The 27,757-nt window shown below is 46.9% G+C and overlaps 1 protein-coding gene across 4 annotated transcripts in view; it reads left to right on the top strand.

Annotated features, from left to right (window-relative positions):
• NETO1 (neuropilin and tolloid like 1) overlaps positions 1-27,757 on the top strand; it is a 73,398-nt gene that overhangs the window by 31,830 nt on the left and 13,811 nt on the right. For 3 of the 4 annotated variants that reach the window (XM_045850057.1, XM_045850058.1, XM_045850059.1), the window contains exons 5-7: positions 15,591-15,632; positions 15,749-15,876; positions 23,315-23,543. In XM_045850057.1, coding sequence (XP_045706013.1) covers positions 15,591-15,632; positions 15,749-15,876; positions 23,315-23,543 — 399 coding nt within the window. Of the gene's footprint in view, positions 1-15,590; positions 15,633-15,711; positions 15,877-23,314; positions 23,544-27,757 lie in introns of those variants that run through there. The other variant, XM_045850060.1, reaches the window with a different exon arrangement.

Here is a 27,757-nt window from a genome sequence, read left to right as displayed (position 1 = left end):
TAATCTTGTGTTTCTTATACTTTCTTATTGCACATTTATTTTTGCAAACGCCTCGTTTTGAAACAGCGTACATACTCCTACAGGACATCGAGGTGCTGGTTGACAACGCCAAACTCTAGGACCGCTGGTGTGTTGCCCCCGCTGGTTTGTCATGGGGCTACTCCCTCTGCTTTCTGTCAGTGCTCCGCTTGCCCTTTTAACCTCCTGCCATTTGTCCACGCAGTTTTGGGAACATTCCTCCCAAGACGACTGGATGTCCTTTGGCTTGGTTTCTGCCAGTCTCACAGGACGACAGCTGAGCGATGCCCCCCAGCACCCTCCAACGTGTGGCGTGGAAAGGATCCCAGGCCCAGCTTCCCTGTGCCCTTCCCACGTTCAGAATCCCACAGACGCGCTGTCGTGGGAATCACACATGTGAAGACCCTCCCTCCCAGCGTGCCCATCATTCATCCAGTCACACTGATTTCCCGCACCCCTGCCCCCCACACTCCCTCCTGCCCTCAGCCTGTCCTCTTGCCCCCGATCCCAGCTGTTTCTGCCCCAGCCAGCGCAGGCCACTCCAGCCCAGGTCCCGTCAGCACAGAAGGGGCTCAGCCTGTGGTCGTGGGCTGTGTGAGCCTGACAACCGTCCTGTGGCACGGGGACCAGTGGGACCTACGTGAGTGTGAGCATCAAGAGATTAGTGCGCAAATGTGTGTGTACACATGTGTGCATGTGTCTATGTAAGTATGCACTGCATGTATGTGTGTCTTTACATGTGTATCTGTGTGTGCTCTATGTGCACGTGTGTGTCTATGGTGCCTCTCAGAACTCCTCGTCATTCCTGTGACAAGAAACAGAAATCCAAAGAGTTATTTTCAAATGACTATTTTACTATGAATATACTAAACATCTAATGAAATGTGTAGGGGTCTATTAAAAATTCTGCAAACCCACGGCTGAGCCTCACCAATATCGGCAGGTTACCATCGAATAGGTCACTTACACATTTGAGAAGAGCTCTAGACAGATACATGGAAACGCAGGCTGTATTTTCAATGCCATCAAAGAATTCTGGAGGAACACAGGAATGTTAGCAACCACATGGGAGGCAGGGAAACAGGGAAAAGGAAATGGGGATGCGAAGGAGCAGCGAGGAAACACAGAGCATGTTGGTAAAAAGAGCCCCCGCTATGTTACTGGCCAATATAAATGAAAGTAGAGAAACCCACCAGTTGAAGAACCGTGGGCAGAGAGTTAGAGACGAAGGGAAAGAATGCAGCATCATGATGCTTCCAAGGTGCACGCCTTCCGGTGAAACGCGCACGCGCGGGGGGCTGCACGTTGAGGGAGGTAACACGACGGACAGGCGCGGACCGCCGGAGAGCCGCCCGCTGCTGGTCTCTCCCTGCGTCTGCTACAGTTGGCTGTCGAGTCCGGGGCTGGACGTGCCTTACCTTGCCGTCCTAGAATGTCCACAAGAACATTTGACAACTGTTCTTGTCCTGTTACTCTGAAACGAAGCTGTTAACTTTATATTTAACCCCCCTCTCGGGCAGGGCCATGGAAGTAGCTCCTGCAGTCGCAGGAAAGGCAGTCAGTGCTTGGGGAGGCTGCTCCCAGGGTGATGTCCTCAGCAGTGAGCATGTCCCGGAGCACTTATTAGTGGGCAAAACGGACACCCTGTCCGTCTGGACCGAGTGGACAGGGTCAGATAGCCATACTTCCAATCTGAGGTTGTAGCTCTAAGATGGAGGCTCACGGGCATTGCTGAGAAGGAAAATGTATTCATAGCAGAATGCCATGGAAATGCAATTTGAAATGGCATTACCTTCCGCCGAAGTCCCAGCGCATGGTCTGAGTGTGTTCGTTCCCGAACAATTATTTTGTGAGCACCCACTAAATGTTAGGAATCTTGAGAACTTTAGTTACGGAGATGGAAAGAACCCACAAAACGCTACCTGCTTTCAAAGTGTGTGTTGAATCCGTGCGGAGTTTTGGGCGAGGACACACCGTTACGCTGCAGACGTAAAACTGTGTCATAAACTCAAGCCCTTGCTCCCAACAACTGTGTCCCACACAGCGGCCGGAGCGGACGTTTAAAAAGAGTCGGAGTCAGTCCTCGCCACAGCCGCCCACTGGTCCTTCTTTCCCATCGGCCCTCCCGCTGCCCGGCTGCTCCTGGGCCGAGGGTCAGAGCGGGGACACCAGGGCCACCCTGTCTCTGTGGCACCAGCTCAGCGCCTGTAGGGGGGGAAGCAGCCCTCGAATGTGCATCGGTGGGGGGCCTGGGGGGTGTGCTTTCGAATATCTTCTTTTATTTTCTTGAGGGAGGGAGGGAGGTTGGAGAATTTATTACTACTGCTGCTTTTGTTACCCTGTTTTCCTGAAATCTGACTGTATATGCAAACTTAACCCATACAAAGCTTCCGGTGTCTGCCAGGGGTTGGGCCTTCAGCTTCTACTCCTGTGATAGTCGTGTTGTTCTGATAATAGTAGCACTATTATTTATTTCACAGCTACGAGACGCACAAAAGTCTGAAAAATGTCGCTCTCACAACGAAAATAACTTTCTTGACTCTCAGCTCATAGTTTTGCTTGGCAATAGACAGCTACATTTTATCTATTAAATTTCTTTTTTTAAGTCATATTCAAGATGCAACCCAGTTCCATTTGATGCCTTCTCTGCAAACGATTCCTGCTCTCTTCCCACTTGTCAAGCCCCACAAGGGGATGTGGGGACAGTAGTGTCCTCACCCTGATTTCTTTGTGATCTGTGCCACCTCTGGTGACCTTGGCTGTGCCCTGTGCTCCCTCACCAGCATGGCACACTGGACAGTCTGCACTTTCCTGGCACTGCGAGGCCACGGGATCAGGCCCTGCCCCCCGGCACGCCCTCGTGCCTCGCGACCAGCCACCCCTGTGCCGCTCAGCTTTCTCTGTCCCTCTCGTTTCTGAGACCAGAGCCCCGGTCACCCCCCAGGCACCTGTCAGGGTTTCAGTGTCACCAGGCGTGTGTCTGAGTAACCCTCATTTTATTGCTAGAATCGCTCTATTTTATCATTAGTTATGAGTTATTTAACCTGGTATTGTACCTAATTTATACATTACACTTTATCGTAAGTGTGCGGGCTGGTGGGGAGGGAGAGAGTCCCGCCGGTAGTTCGGCAGAGGGAGCACGGGAGAATGCAGGCCGCATGTTCCCTAAGCGGTTCCCTGTCCGGGCCCAGGCCTTCCAACCTGCTAATCACTGCGTTTCATTGCTCCCCATGGACAACCGGGGCAGCGAGCTGAAATTTTAGAAGCAGGAGCTTATAAAATTCCATCCTAACACATTTACTCTTGGTCTTTCCTGGAACATGAAAAGTAAATATCATTTATTTGTCTTTCATTTTCTATATCTAAATTCAATGAACATTCAAGAAGTCTCCCTATTTCAAAAGGCATCTTTAAGGTACCTTATACATTTGATTTTTTCCACCTATGTAGCTTTAAGGTGAAACATACTCTTCATTTCCTTGTAGTATGAAAGCAAAAACAGAGCCCCTCTCATCTCTCCGGGGCCAGAGCAGTGCCATCCACATGCGTGAGCTTCTATTTTATGCGTCTCTCACCAACACGATAAGGTTTAAAATAGAGACCGTGAATGGTTTCTTTAAAATAAGCCAAGAGAAACAGGTCTTGATATATTTAAATGTAACGTCACGAGACTATAGTCTTTTTCACATCAAATATAATTCAAAATCAATTTTTTTATTTTTAAAGAAAAAGCGGGCTGTTTTACTTTCAGTGTATTTTATTTAGAAATGTCTCTACATTTAACATCGCTTTCCATGCTTAATATCATGTACTTTTGCTGCATCTCTCAGGAGGAAGTTTTAGTGGCAGCTGAACATGTAAATTAACAAATGAAATTTCAATTATATTATGCCCCAATTTTTTCATATTTTTTTTTAAAAAAACATTGTTGCAGTTACAGTTGTCCCGCCTTTATCCCCTTTGCTCTCCCCCACCCCATCCCCCACTCCCACAGTCCACCCCCCCCGATGTCCGCGCCCACGAGTCCTCCCTCATGTTCCTCTGCTTGCCCCGTCCCCTGCTTTCCCGTCATTCCATCTGCCTTCCCCCGGCCAGTATCCGTTTTTTCTTTATTTCCACGTCTCTGGTTCTATTTTGCTCATTTGTTTGTTTTGTTGATGAGGTTCCACTTACAGGTGGAGACCACATGGCATTTGTCCCTCCCTGCCTGGCTTGTTTCACTCAGCGTAATGCTCCCCGGATCCATCCGTGCTGTCACGGGGGGGCGGGGGTAGGAGCTCCTTCTTTCCCTCTGCTGAGGAGTATCCCACCGTGTAAATGAACCATTTTTGTTTGATCCACTCGTTCACTGATGGGCACTTAGGCTGCTTCCAGCACTTGGCTACTGGGAATAACGCTGCTATGAACACTGGGGTGCACAGGTTCTTCTGAATCGGGGATTCAGGATTATTAAGGTATCATCCCAGTAGCGGGATCACTGCATCAAAGGCAGCATGTTTTCAAATATTTTAAATTAGTGTCTTTAAATCCAGGTTTCGTGATCTATTTTAGTGTTGGCATGCTTAAGTTTAATTAAAGACTTTATTATAAGGGAAAACTTGTAATAGGAATGCAAATGAATGCATCTCATTTTGAAATAAATCCAATATTGATGTCAAATATTTTTGAAATCAGAGCGTTACTTAGTTGAAAAGTGTTCATCATTTCTCAATATCTCAGCATCTATACAGCTCTTTAGAAGGTCATCAGTTTCTGTCAAGCCAGCGATATCAAACACATAGATAAACTGAGGGTTGTTGTAAGTGTGGGTATGGCATTGGGATGGAACGTGCCCCAGTCTTCCCGTGGCCCCGTCTTATGTGGTGGCCTCTGTGAGTCCCGCTGAGCCGGACACCACGGCTGGGCCTCGCGTCCACGCGCTCCGGAATAACCCTCGCCATCAACTGGAAGGGAGGTTCAGAGACACAGAGAAAAAGAAAGGAAGGAGAAAGAAAGAGGAAAAGGAGGAGGGAGAAAATGGAGCAGTTATTTGGATTCAGCAGGGCCCCATGAGTGCATGGAAAGTAAATACAAAGGAGAAAGGACAGCTCTAGGGAGTTTATCCACATTTCCATCTAAATCAGTGGAAAAATAGAATTTATTAGAGAGGCATGTCTGTGTGTCTTAAGAAAACAATGCCTGTGTATACACACATACACGTATATATGCACTTGTATTTTTATATTTTAGTAATTTTTCATTTTTGTGCCCTTAATACTAGAAAGTTATACATATAATAAAATTGCCATGACTATCATGGGTATTTAAAAATGCATTGTTTGTTTACTTTATTTGACTAATAGATAAACAAGAAATTTTTAAAATAAATTATAATTAGCATAATATTTTATTGTATCATTTCTCCCAAGAAACTATCATAATATAAATAATAATATTGTCACATAAAGTGTTTAGTCACCAAGCTGATCAGAACATCCTGATAAGCAACAGCTCCTCTGGAATAAAAATGCCCCGTGTTAACTTCACCATCTGAATATACGGGGATGAATGAAGTCCTGTTTTTCAAAGAGGGGGCTTGCACTGGGGAGGGAATAAGGGAGTACTCTGCTCTGAAAATGACAATGGTGCGTCTCTATCTTGAGGTGGCAGTCTACGGGTGGTGTCCCGCCTTCCCCCACTGTGCCGGTGCAGACCCTCCCGGGCAGAACTTCCCAAGTGAGTCTCATAGTGTTTCTTAAATTCGGAGAAACATGCAGTCAGAGATTGAGTCCATCGTATACAATGTTGTCAATATATTTTTGTAATATCTTAAAATTGCAAGAGGTGAGTACTTGAGAGAATTTTATATTTTCACTTGAAAATTGTATTGCCTTCAGAAGTCTTCTGAAAGAGAATAAATCTGCCCTGGCTGGCCAGTTCAGGTCCCTGGAGCATCGCTGGATGAGCTGGGGTTGCGGCTTCAGCCCTGGGCCAGGGCACACACGAGGAGCAACCAATGAGTGCATAAATAAGTGGAACAACAAATCGATGTTTCTCTCTCCTTTCCTCTATGTCTAAAAATCAATTGAAAATGTGATTTTAAAAAGGTGACCAGATGGCATGGTCAGACTCATTTTCTGTAGTATTCCTGTTCATTTCCAAACAATCACTGCTAAATGTGCATGTATTCTTCTAGTTTTATTTTTTCATCATTGTAAGATACTTTTGATTAATAGTAACTACTAAGAGTCTGAAAGTACAAGGGATACATTTCTTTAGTGTATGCCAACCACAGGCAACTGTTACTTAAAAAAACCAGAGCTCACTAGCTCAGGGTGCAAGCTCAGTGCAGGCGTCCCAGGGCTCAGCGGGGCGAGGCTGCCCTTCCGGCTCGCTGGCGTCGCCCTGGCCGTGGCCCAGGCGTCCCTGGCTGTCGGGCCCCGGCAATATTCCCTGGCCCCGCGGGATTCTCTGCTGGGTAGTTCGCGGTGTGGGAGCTGACTTTCCTTAGAGCAAATGGGGGAGGGGGGGGAGAGAGAGAGAGAGAGGGAGAGAGAGAGAGAGGGAGAGAGAGAGAGAGGGACAGAATGAACTGAAGTCACTGTCCCTGTAAGAATCTTCACCCTGTCGTCACTGCTGCTGGACATGAGTCACTCTTGTTGGAAGTGAGTCACAGGGCCACACAGCAGCAGGGACACCAGGGCACAGTTTCTAGGAAGGGGACACTGAAGGCCATCTTAGAGGCTCTCTCAGTCTCTGTGTTAGGTGTGTGACTATCATTTGTCTTTTGATATTTGTTGGGTTAAAAGAGACCTAAAATGCCGTGCCTTCAGACAGAAACGCAGCCTATATATGTCATGCCTTTGCTGGCGGGCAGTGCATGTGCTGACCGGCCCAGGGCGGTCCAGCGCCCTCACTCACTCCCCTGGTGGGCCGCTGGCGCTGGCCACACGCCTCTCAGGGAAACTGAGCTCACGGATTAGTTGCAAGGCACTGGCAGAAGGCAGGACGAAGGCAAAGAGGCTGCGTAGATTCTGACGCCCTACGGCGACGAGGCTGGGACTAAGGAGCCTGTAGAAGCCTGGAAAGGAAGGTCAGTAGCAAGATATTCTACAGAGAATAATTGAAAGCCCTTGGTGTGTTTTTGATGAAAGGAAAGTGTGAAGAAGTCAAGCTCCTTTTGATGCTGAAGTGTTCAGCTCAGATCATCAGGGAGCTGACGACAGATACAAACGAAAAGTCTAAGGGAATGTAACTGATGGGTTCCCATCAGCCCTACTCTCTGACTAAGCAGGAGAGAGAGACCTAGCTCTCCCCTTCTGACCTAAAAACGATGACATTGAGTTATACTGCTTCAGGCCAGACCTTTGGGGAAACCTGGGATTATTTTCAGACTTCTCGATGAAATAATTTAGGTGCTCTTATATGGGAATGATAGACAATTAGGCAAAGGAAGTCCAGATTTAACAACTGTCTAATAAATAGCTCGGTCTTCAACTGTAGCCTAAGAGAAGTGAGTCATCCAAGGTTTTTATCATGCAGCACAATTTTTACAATTACAGAAATATTTTGAAAAGCCAATGGAAAGGAATGTGAGTGTAGCACTACTGAAAATTCTCGGACACATGTGAGGGAACCGTTTGAGTTGTATTTGTTGCAGGTGGGAAATGGACTTGGTTCTTCCACTGCTCGCAGGACAGACTCGGGGTCCTTGTGGATGGACCCCGGCGGTCCAGCCCCACCCGGAGCTCCAGCATCTGTCCTTCTCCCCAGCCCACCAAGAGGGACGTCACACTTGCTGAAAAAGAATTCTTCCTCAGAGGCAGAGGGGTTTGAGGAGCCCTGGTGTTTTCTAGCATGTGGTTTAAAACCAGGGGCACCACTGTGGTCACGGAACTCCCACGGAGAGCACTTGGTCCTCAGACACCCCTGACTTCTTCAGAATCACTGCAGTATGGGAGATGTGAGTGCCAGGGCCACCAGCAAGTGGGATGCGTCACATGCAGAGGAGAGGATTTTGAAATATTTTTGGTAAATACTAACTGTCCTGTACTTAAAGTGGGCCAAGGTTACTCGCCAGAGGAGGACACTGATGCGTGATGATTCTTGCATTCCACGGGTTTCTCCAGGATTTGTCAAGAGGCGCCTCCCAGGTGCCTTCCCGCTGACCTATCGGCGGGGCAGCACCTGGCTTTCCACATCTGCATTTACCGCCCCCCCGTCCCTAGGAGACTTCTGTGGCCTCCGTGCACTGCCAGTGCCTGGCACATCCACTCTGGCGTCCTTGCCAAGGCCACCCACAGAGAGCAGTCCCCGCTTTGCCAGCTAAAGGCTGCCTGGCTCTGCTTACAGGGGTGAGGCTCATCCAGCTCAGGAAGCACAAAAGCCCTTGACTTGCAGCTGCCTTTGCACGGCCGATCCAGCTGCCCTGTGTCCGCAGTGCGTTTGTTTAGCTGTGATTTTAGGGTTTTCTCGTGACCCTTGCATTTATATTTCTAAATGAGATTCAGTTCACTGATTTAAAAAACGACAGGCGTAATGCTTTTCGGCGCTGAGCAGGAAGTGGGGGGTCAACGGCGTGAGGGGCTGCAGGGAGGCGAAGGGTGGGACCGGCAAGGGGGCCCCGGCCGGGGCAGTGAGTGCCGACGCGAGGGCTGGGTTCTCAGAGATGCTCCCGCAGACGCCTCAGGCTTCCAGACGTCACTGGAGACGAGAAGCGGAGATGTTATGAAGCTCGTGACGTAACTCGAGATGGGGGAGTATGAAAGTTTGAGAAAAATATTGACTGACTTTCCCTAAGACTAGCTGTCAGGTAGTTGAGTTGGGCATGGCAAACCTATCAGAGGACCCAAGCTGATTCCCGTAATCAGAGGCTTTTGTGAACAGAGTTCCAATGCTGGCCAGGCAGGCGCCTTTCCCCAGAGAGCGCCGCTCGGAGGGTATCCCCGTGCCCTGGGGCGCAGGGGTCCCCTGGAGCTGCCAAAGCCTAAACCAACACCATCCTCGTTAGAGCGAATCCAGTAACGTTTCAGAAATAGGTAGCAGTTTGAGAGCTAGAGAGAACTAATAAGCTATTGAGGTCACAGGTCAAAACAAGTTGCATTTCCCTAAAGCGGTCGAACCCCCATTTTGCTCCTTCGTGCAATGGAGGTGCTCCGGTCGTATTCAGTCCCAGTCTGCGCGGGTGGGCGGGCGGGCGTGTGCGGCCCGTCCCCCCGCGGCACGGCCGGCACTGTGGAGACCTCTCTGAGGTGTGAAATACAGGCGTCGCACCAGCCGGAGTTAGGAAATGGTAACAGAGTTTTGTTGGGAGAAGGCATGGATCTAGATACAAAGATGGGATTGGTTAGGGCAGAAATTCTGAAATATTTGGGTTTCCAAACCCTTATTCTCTTTTAAAAAAATACTGGAGGCCTCAAAGTACTTTGGTTTGTGTAGCTGTATCATTCAACATTTATCATATTATGCAGCTAAATGGAAAAATTTTAAGTAGCTATTAATATATAGAAAAATTTCACCAATTATGTGTTAACATAATCGTATTTTTAAAGCACCGATTAATATGAAAATATCAATTAATGAATGTTACATAATAACTACATAATTACATTGTTTCACATTTCTGTAAATTTAGTTAATGCCTGGCTTATTAGAAGACAACTGGATTCTCACACCTGCTCCCACATTAAATCTGTCGCAGTGTGTCTTTACGGACAGAGTGGATGAAGGAAGCTCAGCCTCACAGAGATAATGTAGTTAGAAAGAAAAACGTGTTTTTGTAGGCTTATCGGATGGGTACTACTTCAAACCTCTGAAAGCAATGGTCTCTTAAAGGTTAGTTGCAATGAAGAATGTGAAACTGTATCAGTGAATTTTTATTTCCTGTTACATTAACATCTATCAGTGTATCAGCCACTCTTAGAGTGAGTCCTTTACCCTCTGGTGGTTAATGTCCTCTATTACTAGCTGACAGTCATTGAACCGCTGTTACACATACCTTCCAAATGTGGACGCAATTCATGATTTAGGATCAAAAATCACAGTTGTTCATAGCAACAGTCACGCTTAAAAATTCCTAAGGATCGAGCAGCTGTCAAACACACGGTGATGGACACGTTCCCCTTTGCCAGAATCTCGGACGTTACCGTTTGCCACCAGAATTGTCACTTGTCTCCCTCAAAGTCAACAGATTCACTACGTTCGGCCTGAAGCAAAGACGTGCGCTCAAAATGTTAAATGTTAGAAGAGGAGTCATTTTTAGGGCTTCATCAGGGGGACTCTTCGGAAAAACGCAGGTTTACACCCTGGCTGGTGCGGCTCAGTGGATTGACCGCTGGACCGCAAACCAAATGGTCATGGTTCGATTCCCAGTCAGGGCACAGGCCTGGGTTGTGGGCCCGGTCCCCAGTAGGGGGCACTAGGGAAGCAACCGCACATTGATGTTTCTCTCCCTCTCTTTCTCCTTCCCTTCCCCTCTCTAAAAATAAATAAATAAAATCTTCAAAAACAAAACAAAACAAAACACGGGTTTACCCTGCGCGTGCACGGGGTAAGTTACACCGGGAACGCTACCGGCGAGGGGTCGCGGCCTCGTCTAGAATCCCGTGAGGCGTCAGCGGGTTCCCTCCCCACGGACCACGCGGCGTCAGCACAGATGTTCCCGCCCGAGTCGTGAGATCCCGGCCGCCCCATGATCCGAGTGTGCCCTCGCTATACCTGCGTGCGCCGCCGAGCACGCACGCGGAGGAGAAGTCTTCGGAGACTGCTCCGTGCTGAGGCCGGAGAACTTGTAGCGAAATGAGCTGGCTCAGCCGGGCCCGTGCATCTGCCTGCTGGTCGGGCGGAGGTTCTGCAGGCGAGACGTGAACTCGGTCTGCTTGCTTCACCTTCGCGTGGCATTCGGAGAGCTGCTGCAAAGTTGCAAAGCAGCAGTGCCCTGGGCTACTTTTTATTTATTTATTCATTTATTTATTTACTCCAGTAGCCATTTAACAATGGGGGCTGTTTATGCGAATGCACTGCCTTACTGGTTCCCTGGGAAACCGCGGGCGTCTCCACCCGCGGCAGCGCACTGACTGACTTTGTAAGAGCTGGCGGTGACTCTGTCATGGTCACTCTGAGAGGTGTGACAGACGATGCTAAGCTTGTATTTATTCATTTTTGTTTTGTTTTGCAATATTATCTTTTTCCAAAAATTTCCTAAACAAAAAAAAGACAGCCTGGCTGGTGTAGCTCAGTGGATGGAGTGTGGGCTATGAATCAAAGGGTCGCCAGTTCGATTCCCAGTCAGGGCACAGGCCTGGGTTGAGAGCCAGGTCCCCAGTAGGGGGCGCATGAGAGGCAACCACACACTGATGGTTCTCTCCCTCTTTTTCTTTCCCTTCCCCTCTCTCTAAAAATAAATAAGGTCTTTAAAAAATATATATAACTATTTTATATAATTATAGAACATGTTATTATATACTTATACAATCATACTGACATTTATTATTTCATTATAAAATAAATGACAAATTATGTATGTACTTTTTTATGTTTAAAGAGTCAGTGCAGGCTTTTGAAAGGAAAATGAAGAGACTTGCTTTCTTAAGCCAACTGCATTGTTTAACATCTAGAAAGGCTGAAAAGAAATTGGCATAGCAGAGTTCTCTGACTCATGGAAGTGAAGAAGCTACTTCAAAGAAAATGACACGATTCTAAATAAGAAATGAAAATATAATAAAATCTATTCTTCTCCGGGCTTTATGGATGTTAACATTTAACTTAATGTGTGTTACGCAACAGAACATTTTTGAATGGTGTTATCACACCAGCTCTAGTTCGGTTGTAGCCTCATTCTGAGATCAATCTTTACAGAAAAAGAACTGAACTTTTCAAACACGGATATAATGAGCTCTTTAAAATTCAAAAAAAGAAAACATTTGTTAGAGCTTCAAACTGGCAGGGAAAAAACTGCAGAAGCATCTTAATGGGCACTTCTCATATTGGCTGGGGCAGCAACCCGGGATGTTTAGCTTGTAAAGAGTTAATTACACCTACATTTAAAATATTCAATATGTTTCCAGATCTGTCTCAAAATAATGTTGCAATCAAACCGTCACTATAAAATTACTAGAAAATATATTTTGTTAAGATTTTATTTATTTTTATTTATTTTTAGAGAGGGAAGGGAGGGAGAGAGAGAGAGAGAGAGAGAGAAACATCGATGTGCGGTTGCTGGGGTTTATGGCCTGCAACCCAGGAATGTACCCTGGCTGGGAATTGAACCTGGGACACTTTGGTTCCCAGCCGCGCTCAATCCACTGAGCTATGCCAGCCAGGAAAATATTTTTTTTTCTGTGCCTAAATCACAGTGAGGCAAATTATTCACATCTATAGAGCAGAAGGAATAAGAGCATTGGTCATTTTTTTGTTTCTCCCCTTTCCCATTTTGTCTGGACTAGACAGATTTCTCCTTTCCGCAAGTAAGTGACCTTTTTGAAATACTCGGGTTCATCCTTCTGTGCAACGTTGGAGGCAGACAGTGTAAGGGTGGCAGAGAAAGGGAGTCTGTTAGTCCAGCGGGAGGACACCATCAATCAAAACGTAAATGAGTAGCAAAATAACCGTCAACTGTGGTCACAGCAGAGGGGTCACAGACCCCTCTGTGGAGAGGGTCGGTCACCCAGGAAGACGTGTCTGAGAATGTCATACGTGACCCAAGAACTGAAGAGTGAGGAAGATGCGGCTGCGCGAGGGCCTGGCGGAACGATGTCGCGGACAGCCAGGCGTCTAAGTTCAAAGTGCGGAGAACGGGCGCGGCATGCACTGCCGCGGCCAGAGAAAGGGCGATGTGGGTGGAGGGGAGACAGCGGAGGGGGTGGAGGCGGGGCGGGGGCGCAGGGAGCAGGTGGTCGGGCGAGGGCGCGCAGGGCATTATGGTCCGTGACAAAGAGCGTTGGTTTTGTTCCAGAGGCAATGGAACGCCAGGTGAGTATCGTGATTAGCTTTGGATTTCTTGTTCATGCATTCAGGTTGCTTAGTGGGGTAGATGTGGTGGCGGGGGGGGTTCCGGAGTGGAAGACGACTTACTCTGTGAACATCATTGTACTTCTGCCTGATAGTTTGTCAGTGACCTTGAACACCCTGGGGTGATGAATCGATCTGAGTATCCTTAAATTCAGTGCAGGCTGTTTTAAAAAATCTCGGTGTTGTTTATTTTGGTTTGTTTCCAAAGATCTCGACCATCTATTGTGGTGACGGTGATAAGACTGGTGGCTAATTCAAATGGAGTTGCAGAAACATTTCTTCCCTAAAGTTTTATTTTTTAAACTCTCAGTGCTCTCACCATTACTACAAAGACAAAGATAAATTTTTGGTGACCAGAACTGGCCTTTCTCTCTACCTTGTCCGGCGTGAGTTATAAAAATGACGCAGGTCAATGTTCAGCTAGAAAACAGAATACCGGCCACATTTCCCCAAGGACGGCAAGCGAGGCTGAAACATTCTGGTTGAAAAGGAGACAGTGACTAATGGCCATGTCTATTAGCAAGCATTATTTAGAGTAGTAGGAAAAGCTATAATGAATTAATAGAGAACCTGGATAGCCACGGTGGCCAAGCTGGATGTGAAAATGAGGAAAGATGTGGATGGTCTTTTCAACACCACACAGCTGCCAGTGGTGACGACCGATCTGAGTGACTCTGTAAAACGTGGTTTCCTTCCTCATGTACAGCAGGAACTACACACACGTTTCTTGAAAGAATAAACAAACGTCTATTGCTTTAGATGATGCGGGGCAGGAAAGGGCGTCCTACTCCTAATGAACTACGTTGCTCTTATTTCTGCTTCTTTCATGGAAATTGCATATAGGTATTTATTCCCCGCCCACCCCAAAAAAAAGACAAAAGAACTGTTTTAAAAAGAGTTTGCAAAGGAATTTGTATCTTGATGCAAAATGTGAGACCACTTTCTAACAGCGCCCTGTAGTGTAACCCGAGTGTGGACAGCAGGCGATGTGAGTGCACTGCTGGCTGCCCAGGCTGTCCCGTGTCCAGTGCGCCGGCCAGTGCGTGTCCCCGTTGGACAGACCCACAGGCAATGGCCTAGGACGAGGACGGCCACTCTGCGGCCACGCGTTCGGCGCGTCCGAGCTCGCAGGCATGCGAAGCAGCACTCTTACGGCCCACGGACATCCACGCAGCCACCGTCTTAATCTCCAGAACTAGTTCCCTCCAGGAAGAGCGCCCTCCTTTCATATCTCAGCCCTGGGCCACGGCTGAGCAGTGCCTTGAAAAATGCAGGTTGGGGCAAGAGTAGGCTCACAGTTGTTCGTATGGAGAGTAATACAAGACTGAGTAAGTACCACAAGAACGAACTCTGTGTTCGTGGACTCGCAGCTGTAAACCTACTTTCGCCCCACCCTGTATTCCTAACTTCATAACATTTTAAATATATAATGAATACCATGGTAGTAAAATAAAATTAAATTTCAGAATCCTCTTTGAAATTGGATACCGTGTGCCTCCAAGATAAATGATAACCTTTGACGCCTTCACCCATAAATAAAAGAGAACCCAATTCACATTCACTGAGACTAGAAAGACGTGTGTTGTCCCAAAAGCAAAAAAAAAAGCCCCCAGAGGGGAGCGACTGCAGAGTCGGTTGCCACCCTTTCCCGGCGACGTAGGTAAGGACTCGCTCGGCCCCAGGTTCCCATTCCGCTCATCGTCAGAGTTCACCTGTCCCCGTCGCAAGGCCACTGCATGCAGTGATCCCACCGCAGGAGCGCCCAGGACAAACAGGACACGCCCTGCGCCCTCCCATGGGCTGAGCCTGCTAGCACACGGGCTGCGCGCCTCTCTCGAAATCCGCCCCGGGAGATGGAAGGGAGCGGCCCCCACGCCGGCTTCTAACAGCCAGAGCTCTGCTGAGACTCAGGAGAAATCAAGCTTCTGCGACACTTATGCGCAGAGCAGACGGGCAGATGCCCGAGCCCGCCGCAGGTGGGGAAGCCGGGGGTTGGCGGGGCTGCTGGGTGGGTGCTGGGTGGACACAGAATTCCAGGGGCCTTGAAGGGCAAAGTCAGGGGGACGAGTTGATGCGGAGAAGATTGTGCGGTCCTCCAAGGGAGAGAAGCCTTAGGTGTCACATGTGAACTTCGTGCTTCCAGTATTTCAGTTGAAGATGACCTTCCAACAATTCACAGAATCTTCTAAATCAGACAAAAGAGTTGCATCTAGAACAGATGGAAGGAAGGTTTGCCCAAACCTTGAACTATCGATGGAGATATTTTACAAAGTCATCTGTGGTCCAATTATGGAGTTAGAGATAATGAGTGAGATGCACATTTGATGATTAGGGGAAAGAGTTGGCATTGGGTGCTTTTAAAAAAACGGCTTATTCTGTATTGATAGAAACTGTAGTGATAACAAAATGTTACCTAAGTTAACATTTCTGTCCTAATATTATCAGGAAGTTTTTATTTAAGCATTTACTTTCCCCTAATGTGGACTTTCAGTCAGATTCCTGAATCATTTAATGGTATCTTACTCAACATCATTGTAACTAATAAATGCAGAATAAGATTAATTGTCTTTTTCTCAATTTTTAAGATCCTGACTTTAAGGACCTTGGCGTTTTGAAACCATTACCAGGTTGGTAAAACAGATATTTAATCACGTTCAGAGGTCTTTATTTTCTGCTGTGAAATATACTTTCGGTGTGTGATTCAAGCTCCGTTTTTGTGTTTGTCTGGCATTCTGTTATCTAGCGTGTGAGTTTGAGACGGGCGGCCCTGAAGGAATTGTGGAGTCTGTGCAGATTGTGAAGGAGGGCAAAGCTTCCGCTGGCGAGGCCGTTGATTGCAAGTGGTACATCCGGGCGCCTCCGCGATCCAAGGTCAGTCTAAAGGTCACACCCAGACTTGACAGCCCACCTGGGGAGTGTCACAGCACGCACAGCTTTCAGCAAGCTGGGCGGGCTCGGGGCCACCGCAAGCTGCCGTTTTATTTGGGTTCTGAAATGCACCTCGTCTCGTCCTGTCCCCGGTCACCTTCACGTCATACGTAACAAGGAGGTGTTGCTGAAGGTCACGGGGTAACCTGAGCAAGAGACTCCACTGTAATTCCAGTCCTCCGAAAAAAATGGATTGAACTGTTATCCTTAAGTGGTGGTTCTAAGTATTATAATTACACTGATGCTTCTCAGCCTGAGATCACATCGAAGAAATAAGCTGACCAGGGCTTGCAAAACAACGCATCTCGGGCACATTAAACAAACCCGTGAGGAGGCCGGGTGCCAGGGGTCAACAGCACCCAGGGGAGTATTGGTGGCACGTGGAAGTGTGTGTGGCAGGACAGTGACGTGATCGGATTCTGGAAGGTCCTTCTCCCCGGGCAGTAAGGACAGAGGGGTCGGCCCGGGGAGCAGCAGAGCCCCGGGAAGCCCGGCGGACACCCCCGGGGGCGAGGCTGGTTTACGCTGGCGGACGGGTGAGGCAAAGGCACCGATGGGTGCACGGAATGTGGTGGCTGGGCGTTCGGGACGAAGGGAAGTAGGAGTCCCCTTTGAGGAAGTTGGTGTTTCAGGAAATATTTTTGTCTTCACAAATATGTTTGCCTGGGGCCTGCATACAATTTGGAAGTGCGGCACACTGTCCCCGAACTTCCCGTGGGGAGAGTCAGAGACGTGGCCCCGTTCCAGGTTTGTCACCTGCAGGTCACCTCAAGTTTGAACAAATCTTTGAAAAAATTAACTGTATCTCAGCCCTGGCTGGCGTAGCTCAGTGGATTGAGCGCAGGCTGTGAACCGAAGTGTCGCAGGTTCAATTCCCAGTCAGGGCACATGCCTGGGTTGCAGGCCACAGCCCCCAGCAACCACACATGGATGTTTCTCTCTCTCTCTCTCTCTCTCTCTCCCTTCTCTCTCTAAAAATAAATAAATAAAAAACTTAAAAAATATATTAAAAAATTAATTGTATCTCAATGAAAGGCAGTAATTTCTCCTTTAAAAAAAATCAAAGGCTGTTGGTACCAACCATAACACTCAACTCACCCCATCAATTCTAAGGGAGCTAGATTGTTCTTTTTTTTAAAGATTTTATTTATTTAATTTTTAGAGAGAGAAGGGAGGGAGAAAGAGAGAGAGAGAGAGAGAGAAACATCAGTGTGCGGTTGCTGGGGGTCATGGCCTGCAACCCAGGCATGTACCCTGACTGGGAATCGAACCTGCGACACTTTGGTTCGCAACCCGAGCTCAATCCACTGAGCTAGGCCAGCCAGGGAGACTGTTCTTTCTTACGCTTTTTCACAACAGGCAAGTGCTCCTCATTTTCCTTAAACTCTATGAATGAAAGGTTTTTAGAACACTTTTTCCGCTGGACACATATGAGTCCCACCTAAGTGTCACAGGCAGCACCTCTGTCACCGTCACTATCACAGAGCGGGTTTTTATGGGAGTGTAAACACACACGGTGTCTGCCAGCTCGTAAGCAGATTGCCTTTTGTACAGAAACAGAACAGCCGTGCCCCGTGTACCTGCCTGTTTCAGAATCGGGCATCCTGTGACTCGAAGGGGAAGCCGCCTGCAGGGGCCGGACAGAGATGGCCCCGTTGTGACAGGCGTCCTCTGTGAAAGGAAAGGTTCCAGGATGGGAAGTGGCTCTGAATAGCTGGCGGAAAGCGCGACCTGGAGCCGCCTGCCCATGAGGGCCTGCTGTTTGGGCGCAGCTCCCCGCGGCTTGGGAGGGCAGCCGGGCGGGGCGCAGGCTGGATCGGAGCGCGAAGCAGCCAACTAGAACTGGCTCCCAGTGAAAATGTGCGTGGCGGTGGCTGACGGAAGCCTCGTGCTTATCGGGGTTACTTAAGGCCAGTACCGATTGCTAGTCAGCCTCTTCACCAGAGAACATACAATATCTGATATCTGCTTAGTGTGAGAGTAGTAATATAGACGACCCCGTGCAGTCCAGTTTTTTAGAACCGCGAATGCCAGAGGCAGGGAGAGCTTTGGAAATCCATTGCTCGTCAGCTCACTGGACAGATGGGTGAGCTGAGTTAGGGCAGTGGAGTGTTATGTGGGTTAGCAGAGGGGTGTGGGGGCATGCCCCTGTGAGCAAGTCTTGGGGGTTCGCACAGACTCCAGAGCAAGGAGGGTGGAAGGACGGCATGCTGTCCGGTTCTGGGTCTGGTCCAGACGCGAATGTTGGGTGATCACATCACGGTCACTGCCTGGGTGTTAATTCCACAAAGTGGGGCTCATTGGTCGGTGCCAAGAAAAGCCTCTGTCATTCAGAGAAATGTCATGGAGAAAAGGAGCCCACGCACCTCTGGAGAAACGGACATGGCATTGATCTTCACACAGTTGAGGGGCTGTGATAGGACCCAGGAAGAAGAGGATACAGCTAAATGCGCCCGGTTTTGAGCACTGCAATTTACTCGAATGCTCGGAACTGGAGCAATACAGCTTTTGATTCAATATAGATAAGGTTTTCGGGTTTTGTTTGAATAAAACCGAGCTGCCCAAAGATCAAATGCAGTTCCGCAGCAGGAATCCAAGAAGAGTCTGGCAGGGATTTTGTATGATAATTAAAAAGTCAAGTAAATTTTTGGCATAGATAATATTAAACCCCTTTCAAGACTGAAACCTGATGAGTCTGTAATAAAGGATTGCCTAAATACTTGGTTAGGAGCAGTGATGAAGCAAGATCTTTATTTCCTGACTCAGTCTAGGGTGATGTCACAAAACCACAGTTTGGGGACATTTTCAGATTTGTTAAGTCAGGAAAATAGGTACACCAAACACTTATACAAATGCACAAATGTAGCTAATTTAATGACTTTACGTCTTGGGAGAATAAAACTCTAGCTTTTAGTAATTACCCATCATTTAAAGCTTGAAATACATTGTGAATATGTTGTTACTTATTTAGAAAATGTTTTGAATAAAATTAGGATCCAATTAAAACATATATAATAAGCCAGTATTTCAAAGTGAAGTCGTGGTACTATATTTCAAAATGAAGTTCATTATATGTTGAACTTCATTGTTGTGGGCAGAGTCTTAAAGATGACCCCTAAGATTTCCAGCCCAGACCCTAGGACTGTGTCTAAGATAAATATCACACAGTTGATTATGTTAAGTTCCTGGCAAAAGGCATTTTGCTGATGCAATTAAGGTTCCCAATCAGTTCACTCTGAGTTAATTAAAAGAGAGTCCATCCAGGTGAGCCTAATCTAATCACATGAGCTTTTTTTTTCTTTTGTAAAAACTCAGCGTTTTCTCTGGCTGTGGGCAAAGGGGAAGCCAGAGAGTCCGAAGAATGAAGACTGTTTTCCAGGACCTGCAAACAAGCCCTGGTAAACAGTCACCAGGAAAATAGAGGTTTCAGAGACCTGGGTTTTCTGTTGCATATACGCACCCTCAGCAGCCTGTATTTCCAACCCACAGAGATGATAAATGGGTATTGTTTCAAGCCGCTCAGCTTGCGGTAATTTGTCACAGAGCGAGGAGAAAACTAATGCAATAGACAAAGGGGTAGTAACTATAATTGATTACAATGATACGTTTTAAGGTTCTGAAGATTGTGTTTGCCCTTATTGTCTTGAAAAAGAAACAAGAAAAAATCGGGTAAACAAAGTGGAAAAATTTAACTGGCAAGGTAACTACCAATGAACACGTTACAGTTCAACTCTGTTTTTCAATGATATCTCCGTTTTGTACTGGCCGATTCTGGAGGGCTACTCGGTGGACTTCTGAAATACTGGGTACTTGTCTGTTTATCAGAAAGTCATGTTAACATTGTTATGTCGGGATTTGCTGGAGGGTGTGCATTTTTTTTCAACATCCCAGAAAAGAAGAGGCTGTCCTGATTTTCTTCGGGGTGCTGCTGCCTTCCGGACGCATGGGGTGTCCCACCTAAAGCGACAAGTCCTGGCATGTCCAGTCACACATCAGACAGCAGCCGTGCGAGCCCTGGGCTCCCCCGTGTTTAGGGTGTGGCTCTGTTGACCCAAGTGGAAAGTTTTGAAACCTCGGACCGTGGTGCACTTCATGTTACCATGGCGAGAGCCGTTCCCGCAAGCCTTCAGGAACCGCCCCACACAGGGTCTGTTTTCTGCGCATCGTCGTGACGTGAAGGGAGGCACCAGGTTGCATGGTCGCCCCTAAATGTCTGTAAATATATCACTTAGTAAGTTGTTAGCTCGACTGACTTCCTGTGAGTATGCAACAGCACCCTTCTCCCCTTATTAGTGCGACTGGAAGACAGATATCACTAGAAATTGCTCATATCTTCCGAAGCTTCCCAAGTCCTGTTTAATAAATCATTTTGTCAGCTCAAACTTCGTGATTGATTCGAAAGAAGAATGCATCCGAATGATCCCGTGAGAGGAGATGGTAATCGGGCCATTTCAGGGGAGTGATAGAGGATTCTGCTGACCCTCTTCTCTCTCCTTCCGCAGAGAGACTGACGCGCTTTCTGCCATTTTCTCCCTTAAGTAGACACGTGGTCAGAAGGCATCCTTCCCCGCAGCGACCTTATGGCACAAGCCTCACGCTGCTGAGATGCTGCTGAAGTCACAAATGTGGGGGACCGGGGGGGGGGCTTCTGTAAGACTGCCACCGGAGCTGGGTCACTTTTCTGGCTAACGACATTTGCGGGGACAGCCCTGCACCCGGGAAAGCGAAATACCCACGGGTGTGCTTTCTTTCTTTTCTTGGATGACGAGAAAGAAGAAGGTGAAAAGCAATTGAATACTTCAGAAGTGAACAATAAAATCTAGCCCTTGCCCTTGCTCGCTTCCTCTGTAACTAGTGTCCTGCCGAATCCAAAGGGCCTTTCAATGTGGAGGGGACTCAGACCTCGGCTGAGCACTTCACGTAAGGGTGCCAATCCGTCTCCCTTCAGGGAGAACGCGGACCCGCTCTAGGGCTGTCCAGCGAGAAAGCACGGGCCAGATATGCAAATTGCCTTTCTAACCACAGCAGTAGCCTTCTCTGCAATCGCTTCATCTTTGGAGAACATTTATTGCAGAGGGACGCATTTATTTTCCAGGAATCTCATTTATATCTCGATCATCAACTTGTTTCCTGGCCCCGTTAGGAAAAGGGAGATGGCTGTGCTCCCTTATTAATTTTGTCGCAGCTCGTTCCCTTTACGATTGTAACGTTCTCTGTGGAATGGAAGCCAGGGAGAATGTTTGACAAGTGCACGTGAGGCCGTGCAGTGTGATACTGAGGGGGGCGGACCTTTCATGATGGTCTAAGTCGGTGCTGATCTTAGGGGCTGTGTCACTTTGAGAAAGTGACTTCGTCTGTCTGAATCTCTGTCCTTTTTCATTTTGAAAAATGGTTATGATAAGTATTCTGTGTAATTCTGCAACATATTGTCTTTTGCTTTTATGTTATAGTTTAGGGTTATAAATACATTGTTTTGAAAGTCATTGCATACAAATAATAAAAATGTCATTTATTCTATGTAACTATCGTTATGTATAGCACTTGAAACAATGGCAGGTAGGTGTCCTATAAGTATGTGATTGGTCCTGAACAAATGAAGTCAATAAAGAAAACAGAGTTTCCAATCAGCCATTGAACTAGACCTTGAAACTTCTTAAGAAGTTGGTAGTTAGAGAATGGGAAATGCTTACTTCATGGAAAACTTATTTATGTACATGAAAATCATTGTGTGATGTTCAGAGATAAGAGGAAGGATATTTTGCCAGTTTGTGGTGTTTAAAGTTTTTTCATTATGACTATTTGGAAGCCAGTTAAAGATTTGAGTATGGTTATTAGGTTTGCTTTTTAGAAATATTAATATAACTTTGACTGGGACAGGCATTGGGGGTGAACTGGAAAAACACCCAGGACATTTGGGAAACTTGGACTATCACCAAAGTGTCGGTGGGGATGGAAAGCCACGAGCCTGAGGGTGAAATTCCCAAGAACTGGTGTCCCATCCAATGAGAACATGGAGGGAAAAGAGAAATTTCTTTCAATTGAAATAATAATACTTTTTAATGCAGGGGCAGGCATACTGGACCTGGGAAACCTTTGTCTTATGAGGTCCACAGATAATAAAATAAATAAGAAAGACAGGAATATGGGGTGATAAAAGAGTTTAATTTTTCATTGAATGCATGTCTTCAGTTTATAGGAGATGCATTCATAAAAGGGCATTTAAGAGGAAATAGCTGATAGGCATTCCTGTTTTTAAAAAATGTAAAAGGCTTAGGAGGCACCTTCTTGATTCCAGAACCTGCCCAGACAGACTTCTTGTGGCACCTGAGTCCTCACCGCTCGCAGCCTGACATGCATCATTGTACCGTGACTCAGTGGACACTCGTGTTCACCCCGGGCCTCAGAGCCCCGAATCTGGTCTGAGACGGAGGAAGAGCCCATGGTCTAGATATTGCCGTATCAGTGGGAAAAGGGGCAGATGACTTCTTTTTAAACTTACCTTTGGTTGAATTAATTGCTCGTCATTTTTTAATGCACATTGACACACAGTCAAATCTGAACTGTGGGTGATAAGAAGAATCGTGAAGCAGCGTGACAGAGTGGAAGGGTTATGGGTCAGGGGTCAGAGGGACCTCATGTCTAATGTCAAATTTACATTGTCTGAGTTTTTCATTTGCCTACGGCAATAAAACTTTATAGAGTTGTCAGGAATCTTTAAAAATACTCTATAAAGTCGTTTGCACAATAGTTTTTACTCATTGAATGTTGATGTAATTGGTATTTATGTGGAGTTAGCTAAGTGGCTTGACTGTATTATGGTGAAAATAATAGCAGGTTAGCTACCTTTTATTTTTTTTAAATATAGTCTATCTCAAAAGCGAAGCAGTCTAGTTATGTGAATCAATTTCATCCAAGTCCAGCCAGCAGCCACCCTTTGATACCCTTCTGCTTCCCTTTGGTGTTAACACAAATTATTCCTACCCGTGCATTTCCGGAAGTGGGGGTCACGAAATGTATTTAACAGGACTGCGTCAGGAGCATCTCTTACACGTTTGTGCTGACCCAAATAAAACAGCAGAACGGGGAGAACTCATAACTCATTCTAGATAAGTGATGAGGAGAAATAGGATCATTTGGGTAAAAATACTCAGCCGTGGAAAATGGTGCATTTACATAAAGAAAGGATAATAACATCTGAAAGAAACGTTCCCCACAATGTGAACTTGCTCATCCGTCCTTCCTTCTTTCCATCCCCGGGGGACAATAATAAGGTTGATTGCAATCAAGACGGGCTTGTGAGGCTGAGCAAGAGGGACTTCCGGCACCGACGGAGCTTTCTTCTTTTGCTCCTGGGAAATGATCACCCCCTTGCTTGTTGCAGATCTACTTGCGGTTCTTGGACTACGAGATGCAGAACTCCAACGAGTGCAAGAGGAACTTCGTGGCCGTGTACGACGGCAGCAGCGCGGTGCAGGACCTGAAGGCCAAGTTCTGCAGCACGGTGGCCAACGACGTCATGCTGCGCACGGGCCTGGGCGTGATCCGCCTGTGGGCCGACGAGGGCAGCCGCAACAGCCGCTTCCAGATGCTCTTCACGTCCTTTCAAGAACGTAAGCCTCCCTTCGGGCTGCCGGGCCTTCCCAGGGCAGGGCCGGGCCAGCCCCCCAGGCGCCCGAGTTGTTTCCTCCTGGTGGTTCGGGCAGCGCAGGCTGTGCCCCCAGTATCATGGGGAGTCCCCTGCCCTCGTTGGGACCAGCGACAGCAGAGAGCTACCTGGAACATTCTATGTATTTCTTTTTTATTGCGTATTGTGTATGCCACTACATTCCTGCTTTCTCTCCCTAGCCCCCCCTCCGCTCAGGCCCACACTGTCCTCTCCCTAAGTCAGTCCCCACTTCGTGGTCGGTCCCTGGGTCACCACTGATGTGCTTTCCTTAATCTCGTCACCATCCTTCATCCAGTGCACCCCAAGCCCCGCCCCTCCTCCGGCAGCTGTCAGTCTGTTCCACGTGCTTCTGTTTCTATTTCCTTCGTTAGTTTATTTTGATCATTAGATCCCACATACACGTGGGATCATGTGGTATTTGTCTTTCTCTGCCTGGCTTATTTCACTTAGCATACTAGTTTCTGGGTCCACCCATGCTGTCACAAAAGGGAGGAGTTCCCTTTTTAGTGCTGCATAGTATTCCATTGTATAAATGTGCCACAGCCCTTTTATCCACTCATCTGCTCTTTGGCACTTGGGCTGCTTCCAGCTCGTGGCTGTTGTGACTAGCGCTGCTATGAACATGGGGGTGCGGAAGTTCTTTTCATATTGGTGTTTCGGGATTCTTCGGATATGTTCCCAGAAGTGGAATAGCTAGGTCGAGACAGAGTTCCATATTGAATTTCTGACTACTCATAGTCCTGCTTAAAACAGTTCCCACTGCTCAGCTGGGACATGATAAGTTCTCTCTCTTGGGCTGAACTCTTACAAAGCTTACAGAATGGATACAGCAGTTTCTGGTGACGTTCGAGTGCAAATATGAACAACCTACAGAGGAACATTTGGTTGGTTCTCTTTAGCATGCTTCTCTTGTAGTTTCTATGAGAGTAGGCAAAAAGAGAGGATGGCTTGGAAAGGGAGTAGATATGTAGAAAAAAGTTTCAGGATATATTTAAAATGGCACAATGGGTGATACCCAGACATAGGTGCAAAACACAGCGATTTTAGAAAATTATGTTCTAACAAATAATGAGTCATATTAGTAGATATATATTTAGAATGTTCTTTAAAAACCATGAATAATTTATATTTAATAAATGTATAGAAATAGAAAACCTGAGAAATTTACCTTTATCAAATTGGCACCTTGTAATTTGAAGCTATACAGTTTTAAATACATCTGAAATTTCAGGAGTTTCTCAGTGATAGGCACAGCAGATAATATTTTTAAATTCATGAATGCTAAATCTATCAGACAGTTCTTTCATAGAGTGAATAAACAGTTTGGGCCTCCAGTTGCTCTCTCGTTACCCGGTTGGAGAATTCTGGAACACCAGATGTCCTGAATGTCACTCCGTCTTTCTAAATCTTGATGCCATCAGGGAGAGTGTTAAATATCTTACTCAGGATTATTGCAGATTTAACAGTGGGCTGCTATCTATGTATTCATTTCATGAGTTGATCAAAATGTTAGAAGTAGTTCATTTTTACTTCAGCAAGGTATTTGGCCAAAAATCAAAAAAATTCTTATCATTTTCTGGAGCAGAATATGAAGATATTCAGGCTATCACAGCACATTTGGTGCTTTTCCTGCTGATTGCTCTACCATCCCCCACAGATGTGCCTGTGATAAGGAGTTCACGTGTATTTCATATTCTTTTTACTCTTAGACAATAATGTATTGAGAACTCATATCCAGTCTAAATGACAAATATAGAAAGGCTCACTAATATTTTAGATGATACCAAGTTTTAAAAATATCAAACAAGTCTGAAATAGTTGTCAAAGCTACACCATACACTACAGTAGAGTGCAATGAAAAGACATACTCTGACAATTCAAATATCAAGTAAATGGAAATAGTGTAGGGGAACCCCAACTCCTAGGACCTCCTAAGTGTTTATTTCATTAAACCCAGTGTAAGCCATTTTACATAATTGAGAAAAAAATCTTATGCAGCATTAGCTTATATTAGAGAAGGGCAATAAACAGCTCAGAAAGGAGAATCCTATGGGAAGCCGTGCCGGTCCAGATGCAGGCTGGGTAGCCTGCTCCTTTCCGGGTGGTACTGATGAGGAGGAGGAGGGGGATTGTGCGAAGAGGCTGGCCAGGATGCAGAAGCATCTGCAACCGTGAGAAAGGGCCAAAAGGAGAAGGAATGTTTTTCTCAGAGATTTGTTTTTGTTCAAAATGTAATAACTATCTTAGACTTGTATCGGATGATATGCATTAATATCTGAGTGGTACGATGGTTTGTTAAATTCATTATAAGAGAATATTTGAGTCCAGTTTTTGGAAAAAAAAGTCTAGCTCATAGGAGCTGTGATCATTCCAAAACTGAGTGCATTCTGATAGAGGCTACGGGCGCGATTCGATCTGAAAACGGATTGTCATCTGCTGGGGACGGTGTAGGGACGTGTCTTTCTTGGACTGGGGAAAGGACTGGCTAACCCCCGAGGTCCCTTCCAACTCTAAGACTGATGAGGATCTGTGGTTCTTTAAATTTCTTTCTTATATAAGAAATGCTGAGTGATATCACACTGTGCATATACCATCATCATCATCCAGTTACACTAAGCTTTGACTGAGACAAAGTCATTCCGCGTCTCTCTGCCTACGTGGTTTGGTTTTCGTACGTGTCCAGTGGAGATGGGCACACATAGGGGCACCCCAAAAGAGACCTCCCCATTTTTACATCTTAAATTTGATGTATATTCTTTAACAAAGATAACTTATTTAATATGTAAATGTACCCTGAAATGAAGACTAGAATGTATTAAACGTGGTAACCACCCAACCTTTGCTTAACTACCATCAGGAGCATCCGAAGATCACAGTGTCAGTGACTAACAGGTCCTTCTGAGAAGTTAAAATGGTCCCTAACCGGCCTGCTCTCAGAGTAGAGGGCTTCCCGGAGAGTTAAAGGCACTGAGCCTGAGCCATCACAGCAGGGGCCCAGGAGAGAGAGAGAGGGATCTCAGACAGATTTATGGGTGTGACTTTTGTGTAAGCAAACAAAACCTAGTGAATTTCAAGCAAGGCCCATGAGGTTCTTGAGAAAATTATTTCAGCAGAAACACCGTCAGCTTGGATGGAAAGGGGCAGAGGGCACCCTGTACAAAGGGGTTGTCAGAAACCCCAGGTCCCAGCGGTGTGGAGCACTCTGGCACAACTACTCAGCCACAAACACCTGTTGCCTTTCCAGGACGGTCCTGAGGGCAGATGCAGGGGCCTGGAGGGCGGAGCCCACCCGCAGCTTCAGAGGGCCAAGTCCTAGAACCCGCAGCACAGCCAGGGCAAATCCAGCAGTCCCCCTGCTGCGTTTCCAAATGGTCGTGGGCCAGCGACTCCGGCGTGCTCTCCGTTCTCTCCGCCCGTGAGCCAGAGTCCCTACGCCTGCTTTCTGTTGCCTGTCCCACCTTTGCGTGCTGGGAGCGGTGGGGCACGTGGCCTGTCTCTTTGGTTTCGTGACTGCATGCATGCGTGGGGAGGAACCACCCTCCAGGGCCGGAAGCCGAGGCTCCTTCGAGGTCTGCTCTCAGGAGGTCCATTTTCGCCATATTTAGGTGACGGAGGTGGTGACGGTTTGGACTTTGATCTGGTTTGACTTCAGAGGAGATTTGGGACTTCAGGTTGATGCTGTAATGAGGTGACGCTCTTTCGAGCCTTGGGGAAGCGTGAGTGCATCTTGCACCTGGGAGGCAGAGAGAGCAAGGGGGGCCAGCAGACGGACGATGACAGGCAGAGATGTGTGACAACCCCAGTATTTTTATTCCCAGCGTACAAGCCTTAATTATACCCGTCCTTGTGTGTGCAAAGTAAGTCTGTGACTGTCATGGGGTGTGGCTCCATGGTCCTGTTACACTATAAGGCAAAAGGGCGGATGTACAAGTAGTCAACACCCCTAGTCACTTGATTTTGAATGAATCAAAAAGGAAACTTCCCTGGTTGGTCTAACTATACACAAAAATATTGATAATAATGTTTATGCCCTTTTAAAAGGTGTAAGTAAAGGTCAGGATGGAGGAAGTCAGAATTCTTCGCTGTAGCAAATACTCCCTTTGGCCTTAAGGGATCACACCACCATGTCGTAAAGAGGGCCACTGGGCAGGGCATGGT

This window comes from Phyllostomus hastatus, unplaced genomic scaffold (assembly GCF_019186645.2).
Source record: "Phyllostomus hastatus isolate PE091 unplaced genomic scaffold, TTU_PhHast_1.1 phas_contig_80, whole genome shotgun sequence".
NCBI classification, from domain to species: Eukaryota; Metazoa; Chordata; class Mammalia; order Chiroptera; family Phyllostomidae; genus Phyllostomus; species Phyllostomus hastatus.
This window is presented reverse-complemented; position numbering and strand designations above follow the sequence as displayed.